This window comes from Musca vetustissima, unplaced genomic scaffold, assembly GCF_032173495.1.
Source record: "Musca vetustissima isolate MV318-11 ecotype Yass unplaced genomic scaffold, APGP_CSIRO_Mvet_v1 utg28620, whole genome shotgun sequence".
NCBI classification, from domain to species: Eukaryota; Metazoa; Arthropoda; class Insecta; order Diptera; family Muscidae; genus Musca; species Musca vetustissima.
In genome coordinates, this window is record NW_026878837.1 from 1 (window position 1) to 9,768 (window position 9,768).

Sequence of the window (9,768 nt, forward strand, 5' to 3'; positions counted from 1 at the left end):
ATTTTGATTTTTTATATAAATTGTTGTCAATAGATCAAATAAAGTTCTGGTATGAGTAATTTTTGGACAATTGGGGATTTTGGATAATAAACCAAGTATTTATTAAGAAAATCGAAAGTCGATCTTCAAAATTCCCTCAAAGATCAAAAGTTAATGACTTCGACTTTCTTTACTTTAGCACAAAAAGTCGATTAATCGATTTGTCGAATGTCGATTTACTTATCCCTAGTATCATCCTGTAACTATCAATTATAAGCGGTTTTAATTTGGTCTGAGCCGAACTTGTATACCTTCTAAAAGATCTTAAGTGTTTTAAATACAGCTTGGACTTAAGGCTTCATTGAAAAAATCATCAAGCTGGTATTTTGACCTTTCGAGAACTCGAAATGGCAAATTACACCCAATTGTATGAGGACAGAAAGTATTTTACCCTCCGATATCCCAAAATTGTCACTTAGTTTGTAAATTATATCTGGGACCTTCGAATAGCTCCGACAAAGCTACTTTATTACTGTTATAATTCGAAAGGTATTTAATGTCTAAGAGCCAGAAATACCAAATTAAGTTCAAAACGGTTGGATAATGCGTCTACCACCTTTAAATTTCCAAAAAAGTAGAAGTTTTTTTAGAAATATACACAAATTTCCCGATATTACGGAAATGCGAACCAATATTGGAAATTTTTTGCAATAACCAACATAAAAATTGTACACACTTTGTTGGTTCGAAAATAAGACTGGGCCTTTCAAAATTCCTAATATCAGACGAGATCTTAATACCATGTAAAAAATGGGGAACTTTGTTCAGTGCATGTTTCAAAATCAAAATATGCAGAACAATTATATTAATAAATAATAAATAATAATTAATTTATATTTAATAAGTTTATCTTCGCAATAATTAATCACCTTTTATTATTTATCATTAATTTCAGGTGTTCGTATGTTGGATGGCAAGGTGAATGATGTCGTCGAAGCTCAAGCGTTAAGTTTAAATCCATCACACATTGATATCTACAGTGCATCCTGGGGTCCTGAAGATGATGGTTCGACTGTAGATGGTCCTGGGCCATTGGCTCGCCGTGCATTTATATATGGTGTAACGAGTGGTCGTCAGGGTAAAGGTTCAATTTTCGTATGGGCTTCCGGTAATGGTGGACGTTATACCGATTCCTGTAACTGTGATGGTTATACCAATTCGATTTTCACCCTGTCCATATCAAGTGCTACTCAAGGAGGGTAAGTAAAAATTAAACAAAATTGCATATTAATTGATTGAAAATATACGGGCATTTATTTTTATTAGAGCAGCAGTACATAGAGATTTGCCATTTATTTTTTTTTTTAATTTTTTTAATTGTCTGAGAATATAAAGACAATATTTCTAGACTTACCCAAATAATTTGTGAAGAAAGTGTTAAATGTTTCATTGCACCTACCTTTATTATTGAATCTGACCCTAAAAATATCCACAATTAATTTAATTTCCACCCCCCATTCCACAAATCCACCTTGGCTTTAATTAATTTAATATTTTTCGCTCACGCCAATAAAACATTCAGCAAAGTATTTATGTTATTTCATTTGTTGGTTATTAACAAGTCGTTAAAAATGCAATTTAAAATTGCAACAACAACAACAAAACACCAACCAACTTAAATCCACTTACTAGTCTTATAAACTCCACATAATCCAGCTCATTATCTCTTGGCCCACTTAATGTTCAGCCAAATTGCCAATGTCAGAACTGAAATAAAAATAAATAAATAAAGGACCAAAAACAAAACAACAACAACAAAAAAAATGCATTCAAATAAAATATGATAATGTGACAGGCCAAACGATTAACCAGCAACAGAACAGTAGGGTGGCCGTTTGGTGGTCGCATACGAGAATTAATGAATAATTATACCCGCAATCGATAATGTTCAAGTGAAAGCTTTTAACAACAACAAAACCCCTAATAGGCGAAACGGCACACACACACATTCGCATTCATTTTTATATGAACCATATTTAATTTGTTGAAAGCCATTAAATATTCATTTCGTACAAATATTAATACAGCTGCAATAACTTCGAGGGTGCACAAAAATATTTATTTATTTTTTTGTGGAAATGTATGTGAAAGGATTTTTAAATTGAAAAAAATAGGAGTAAAACTTTTAAAAATGCTAAAATTATTGAAAAATATATAGGTTAATAATAGAGTTTCAATTTCAAAATGAGGCGTTATTTTCGTCTCAATCTGTCAAACTTTGAGAGATTGCAGAAATTATACGTGGTAGCTACCTTAGTCGATTTTTACCAATTTCAAGAGGGTTCCTCCTTGGGCCTTGAGCTTTGCAAAATTTCTACATTACAAGTATATACACAAAGACATAATACCCTGTGCCACATTTTGGCGCATAAAAATATTAATCAAAAAATCTGATTGATTAATGAGGTCCATTACCAACTCTGTGGCTATGTCCACAATCAAACTTGTCACATCTGGGGCTCGGAAAACCCAAGAGTTATTATTGATAAGCCATTCCTTTTATCAACGTGTAACTGTTTGTGTGATCCTATGATCCAGCGATGTAATTGGACCTAACTAATTTGAAATTTCGGTTGGATATCTAATTACGGTTACTTGTTTGTCTAGAGATCCTCGAATAAAATGCCCCGTAAAAAAGTCCCCATTGCTTTATTCTGGAAAAAATATTTTGAAGAAAATTACTTTGAAAATCTATCTTCTCCTGGCCCTTGAAAAAATACTAGTTTTCTCTTGACCCTTCAAAAATATGTTTTCTCTTGGCCCTTGAAAAATATTCTCTCAATCTGTCTTCTCTTGGACCTATACAACAGAAAACTGTCTTCTCTTGGCCCTAGAGAAAATATTTCTTAAAAATCCACGCCTCTGTTGAAACTGAAAAAAATTTCTTTAAAAAGTCCACGCCTTGTGCTGGTCCTTGAAAGACATTCTTTAAAAAGGCCACGCCTTGTGCTGGTCCTTGAAAAACATTCTTTAAAAACTCCACGCCTTGTGCTGGTCCATGAAAAACATTCTTTAAAATGTCCACGCCTTGTGATGGTCCTTTTCAAAAATATTCTTTAAAAAATCCACGCCTTGTGTTGGTCCTTTTCAAAAATATTCTTTAAAAAATGCTCGCCTTGTGTTGGTCCTTTTCAAAAATATTTTTTAAAAAATGCACGCTTTGTGTTGGTCCTTTTCAAAAATATTCTTTAAAAAATCCACGCCTTGTGTTGGTCCTTTTCAAAAATATTCTTTAAAAAATCCACGCCTTGTGTTGGTCCTTTTCAAAAATATTCTTTATAAAATCCACGCCTTGTGTTGGTCCTTGAAAAAAAATTCTTTAAAAAACTTCATTCTTTAAAAATCAAATTTGAAGTTTTGAAAAAAGAAATATTCTTTTCGCTTAGGTTCCATTGCCCCGATTTGTTCGTAATACCCTAATATAAAATATTTAGTACATATTTTCAAATACTCACCTAATTCCTTTTTTCTCTCGTTTCAGTTTCAAACCCTGGTATTTGGAAGAATGTTCATCGACTCTGGCCACGACATACAGTTCAGGAACTCCCGGTCACGATAAGAGTGTTGCTACCGTTGATATGGATGGCCGCCTGAGACCCGATCACATTTGTACCGTTGAACATACTGGTACTTCGGCCTCAGCCCCCTTGGCTGCTGGTATTTGCGCTTTAGCTCTGGAAGCTAATCCCAATTTAACTTGGCGTGATATGCAATATTTGGTGGTATACACCTCTCGCCCTGCACCCTTGGAGAAGGAATCTGGTTGGATGTTGAATGGTGTTAAACGCAAGTATTCACATAAATTCGGTTACGGTCTAATGGATGCTGGAGCTATGGTCTCATTGGCTGAACAATGGACTACCGTACCGCCGCAACATATTTGCAAATCTCGAGAAAATAATGAAGATCGTAAAATCGAAGGGACCTATGGTTACACTTTGGCCACTCATATGGATGTTAATGGTTGTGCTGGAACCATCAATGAAGTACGTTATTTGGAACATGTACAGTGCCGTATAACTCTGCGTTTCTTCCCTCGGGGTAATTTACGTATTTTACTTACCTCGCCTATGGGTACGACCAGTACTTTGTTGTTTGAGAGACCCAGAGATATAATCAAATCGAATTTCGATGATTGGCCATTCTTGAGTGTCCATTTCTGGGGTGAAAAGGCTGAGGGTAGATGGACGTTGCAAATTATCAATGGTGGTCGCCGTCGTGTCAATCAACCTGGCATCCTATCGAAATGGCAATTGATTTTCTATGGCACAGCTGTACAACCAATGCGTTTGAAGAGTGATCTGGTATCTCAACCCATCCGTGATCCGGTATATACATTTCCAACGGAATCGGATCTCGGACAACCCATAAATACCGATCAATTTAGTAGTTTTTTAAATTTCCAAAATCTTTACACCGGAGCTGGTTCTAATCCCGAGCAAGCTGTCACCACTGTCGATGGCCATAATATACCCACACCCCAGCGACAAAATGTTATGGCAGATTCGAATAATAAATTGGTATTGCATGATTGTGATCCCGAATGTGATTCTCAGGGTTGTTATGGCCGGGGACCGACCCAATGTGTCGCCTGCAAACATTATCGTTTAGATAAGTGAGTATTTTTTGCAGAAAATTTCAAAAATATTTTTAAAATGTAATTTTTATACCTTCCTCCGTTTAAAGCACCTGTGTCAGTCGCTGTCCTCCACGTTCGTTCCCCAACCAAGGTGGCGTCTGCTGGCCTTGCCATGAATCTTGTGAAACCTGTGCCGGTGCTGGCCAAGATAGCTGCTTAACATGTGCCCCAGCCCATTTGCATGTAACCGACTTGGCTGTTTGCCTGCAGGTCTGCCCTGAAGGATATTATGAAAGTAAGTTGAAAAGTCTCTGAGAAAAATACAAAAGGAGAAAAAATAACTTTTATCTCTACTTATTTATTTATTTATTTTTTACTCTGCTCCTTCATTGTTTATTCATTCTTCTTCTTTTCTTTTTTGTTGCTCCAGATTATGACAACAAAACTTGTGTTCCCTGTGAAGCTAATTGTGGTTCATGTCAAGATCGTCCCGATTATTGTACATCATGTGAACATCATTTAGTGATGCATGAACACAAATGTTTCTCCTCGTGCCCGCTGCATACCTATGAAACGGAGGAATACAAGTAAGTACATGCTCTTCAGCATTTTTAATACTTATTTTTTATATACTTGTATAAGTAGTTTTTTTTTATATGAAATTATTTTATGAATTTTTGAAAAGGACCAACACAAGGCGTAAATTTTTTAAAGAATATTTTTGAAAAGGACCAACACAAGGCGTAAATTTTTTAAAGAATATTTTTGAAAAGGACCAACACAAGGCGTTGATTTTTCTAAGAATGTTTTTGAAAAGGACCAACAGAAGGCGTAGATTTTTTAAAGAATATTTTTGAAAATGACCAACACAAGGCGTGGATTTTTCCAAGAATATTTTTGGAAAGGACCAACAGAAGGTGTGGATTTTTCTAAGAATATTTTTGAAAAGGACCAATAGAAGGCGTGGATTTTTCTAAGAATAGTTTTTCAAGGACCAACAGAAGGCGTGGATTTTTCCAAGAATATTTTTTCAATGACCAACAGAAGGCCTGGATTTTTAAAGAATATTTTTGAAAAGGACCAACAGAAGGCGTGGATTTTTCTAAGAATATTTTTGAAAAGGACCAACAGAAGGCGTGGATTTTTCTAAGGATATTTTTGAAAAGGACCAACAGAAGGCGTGGATTTTTCTAAAAATATTTTTGAAAAGGACCAACAGAAGGCGTGGATTTTTTAAAGAATATTTTTTCAAAGGACCAATACAAGGCGTGGATTTTTTAAAGAATATTTTTGAAAAGGACCAACAGAAGGCGTGGATTTTTCTAAGAATATTTTTGAAAAGGAACAACAGAAGGTCCATCAGAGAGTAGATTTTTCTGGGAATATTTTTTCAAGGGCCAACAGAATATTTTTTATATTTTGCGGAATATTTTTTCATTGTCCATAAGAGAGTAGATTTTTTACCGAATATTTAGTTTTCAAGGTCCATCAGAGAGTAGATTTTTTGCAGAATATTTTTTATATTTTGCGGAATATTTTTTCATTGTCGATAAGAGAGTAGATTTTTTACCGAATATTTAGTTTTCAAGGTCCATCAGAGAGTAGATTTTTTGCAGAATATTTTTTTCATTATCTATCAGACAGTAGATTTTTTACAGAACATTTTTTTCAAGGTCCAGCAGAGCATAGATTCAGTAATTTCAAATCATCACTAAAGTGTTCAAATTTTTGTTGCAAATATTTGATGTAAAATAATTTCTAAAATTCTATAAATTATATCAATTAACACATGGCCATATTACCCCACACACTTCACCAGTATTCGAAAAGCAGCGACCCTGTCCTCAAAGTAGAAGTTAGTGAGGTGTATCAGTATTAAAGTGGTGGGTACAACAAGTGCCTCATTAGTAAGTTTTTCTTTTTGTTGTCGTTGGCTCAACGTTTTGTCATTACTGTGGCACTAAATGCTGCGAAACGTCCTTCCACTTAATGTTTCGTCTCGTTTTCTTCATCAGCGTCGTCAGCATCAGCATCGTCATCATCATCTACTCAACCGAAATACTTGAGATAAAGTTTCAGTGAAGCAGCAGCAATACATGCCAAGCTTCCACTCCATATAGCCGTTTCTAAAGTGTTTGAATTTTTGCTTTCTTTTTCGTTTTTCCTCTCATTTTCCCACTCTACCTCAGTTTTTTTATGACAACATTCTAATTACTATGAAAATGTTCACACTTCTTGTTGCAATGTCATGTTACACGTTAATGAGTGAGCACAAGAGCTGTTTTAGTTGTAGATATGGTGATACTTGCATATGTATGTGTTGTGGTTGTGTCTTACATATTATCTGTATTGCAATATCATATGTATGTACAACTATTATTATATCTACGATGAAATCTCTGCCACTTGTCGAGGGTTAAGTAGTGCCACAGGATAAATGTTTTTAGTGAAAAACAGGTGTTTATCTGTTGACAACATAGATTTGTTTGATGCAACAATTTTTGTTGTTGTTGTCGTTATACGTGATTGTATTGCAGATGTTTGAAGGGATAAGAATGTTATCTTGAAATAAAAATTTTGGCAGTAATTGTCACGGATAGTCCGCAAAATACCGAAGTATTAGACGACCATATACAGAGTAAAATCGTAAAATCGCCAATCTGAAATTATAGAATTTTAGCATGTTATTCCTACTACAACGCTTCCACAAGGTCATTTAGAGCATTTAGACAATTTAGATTTTATGGAAGGCATTCAAAATCCCTTCATATATCAGCCTTCTCACAAAGATTTCAAATTCGAGATGGAATAAATATTTTCCAATCAGCTCACATACTTAGCCTCAATGTGAAATATGTCGTAAGGTGACTACAATTTTTGGAAAAAGATCAATTATTTCGTGGACTAACAGAATCAACATTTTACAAAGACAGCATATTGCTGTACTGATAGATTTCTCGTAAAGTATCGATCAAAACAATTTCAGATTTATTTGGAGAATAAAAACCATGGAGGTAGAAAATTTCAACGTGGCCCATATCTCGACATAACCCCATATTAGAGTCCCTACCGATTTTCAAAAGGTTAAAATCTTTTTTATGTAAGTTGGGGGAAAAATCCATTATTTTTTCGGCAGATTGCTGTACTGATAGATTTCTCGTAAAGTATCGATCAAACAATTACAGATTTATGATCGTTGGAAGGGTGACATTTCGCGGTAACAAAAGGTTGCTGTTTTTTGTTTGGTTCGTTCAGTTTTAAAAATGGAAGTGAACAAAGTGGAAATTCGGTACATTTTACAGTTTTTTCTTTGACAAGGGCGAAAATGCAAGCAAAGCCGCTAAAATTGTGATTGGTGTTTATGGTTCCGATACTGTAACAGCCAAGTATGTGCAATTTTGGTTTCGTAGATTCCGTTCAGGAATTTTTTATGTAAAAGATGCACAGGTAGGCCGGTCGTCGAAAATGTCGATAAAATCGTAGAAATGGCAAAAAATCATAAAAAGGCTGCATATTTGGTCTAAATTGCAAATTCCGAAGCCAGTTAAATAAAGTCCTATAGTTCATATAAAAATGGATGGATAATGGATTTTCCCCAACCTAATATATTGACAGAACCTCAAATAAATTGTCTAAACTGATTTTTAGATGGTTTAAACCTTCTTGTAAATAAATTTCTATGTTTTCACATAGTCTCAACATAAAGGATCGTCACCTTACTTACTTACTTAGCTGGCTTGTTACAGAACGGTTGTTCCATAAGCCGAGCTTAAAAAAGATTTCCAAGCGCGTCGGTATTGTGCGCAAGTCCACCAATTTGGAAGACCACGTTCCAAGATGTTGTTTTCTACTTGGTCTTTCCATCTAATTCGTGGCCTTCCCCTTCTACGGGAACCATCAGTAGGCTCATTTTTATATGCCTTTTGAGCTGGGGCATTTTCAATCATCCACACAACATGGCCTTGCCACCGTAGTCGCTGCAGCTCAATACGACTGACTATGTCGATGTCCGCATATAAATTGCAGAGCTCCTGGTTCATTCGACGCCGATATTCAGGATCTCCACCTTATAGGTCACATTTTCGGTCGAAGTGATTTTAAGTCGGCATTTTGGTTTCTCTAATGAACTACCCTTCTAGTTGGAAACTAATCTCATATATACATATAAATATGTATGTAGGTCAATTACCTACATGTACCGGTCCCATTTTCCATATTTAAAAGGTCGTTCTCATGTGAATTTCGACGATCACCTCTTCATTACAGAATCTTTTTTCTAGCAAGCATTCTTTAAGACCTGAGAACAGGAACATGTATTTTGGCTGAAATTCCTCTTAGACAAAATTCGTTTCAATTAAATTCGTAAACTAATGATGTAAAAGTTAAAAATCAAAGAGATTTAATTCTGGAAGCACTATTAAGCCGTGATGTTTTTTTGATTGGAGCTTCTTAGTTTTCTTACCTCTACGTTAATTTAAATGATTATTTGTTATTATTATTTTTTATGTTCGGCTATCTACTCTTTTATATTTAACACTAGATAGCCGAAGGCAGTCATTTTGACCGTTTTTCAATTTCAAGTACAAAAACAATTGTGTATATTATGACCCAGCTTTTTAAAATTTGGTGACTTTTTGTACCACATAGAACTACGTTTATTAACCATAGTAGCTGCTTCCTCCCCTCTTTCATTCCCCGTATTCACATGTGCTATACCTATATAGCCTAAAAGCGGTCATTTTGACTTTTTGTGAAATATTAAATAATCAAACTACTTTTATTATTGTATAAAGTAAATTTCTTATATGACAAGATCACTACAACAACATCGAAAACCGTTTGATACTCTAGAAACACAAACGAACACACAAATCGAGAAAAATAAATTTTATATTTCCAGTCGATTTCACTCTTAGAGTAAAGACTTCCTCTTTTTTTAACATTTTGTCCGCGTTCTTATTTTTCATAAAGGGAAACTCGAGAGCCCTCCCCCATAAAACAAATAATAACAACGTTTTGTATGATTGTAAATAATGTAAAAAATATTAATAAATAAGTTTAAAAAAATTTCTTTACAAAATAAAAATTTTTTCAGAATGAAGTCATTTTGACCGATTTTAGGCAATATAGGTATATACAAAATTCCCGTC

At 34.6% G+C, this 9,768-nt stretch overlaps 1 protein-coding gene across 1 annotated transcript; it reads left to right on the forward strand.

Annotated features, from left to right (window-relative positions):
• Positions 1-934: 934 nt before the first annotated feature.
• Positions 935-5,209, forward strand: LOC133323611 (furin-like protease 2; the record flags this gene model as incomplete). Its single annotated transcript, XM_061532527.1, has 4 exons — positions 935-1,238; positions 3,521-4,654; positions 4,726-4,913; positions 5,049-5,209. Coding segments are annotated over 4 exons (1,787 nt in total), but the record flags the coding sequence as incomplete, so codon positions are not given.
• Between the last annotated feature and the right edge of the window lie 4,559 nt (positions 5,210-9,768).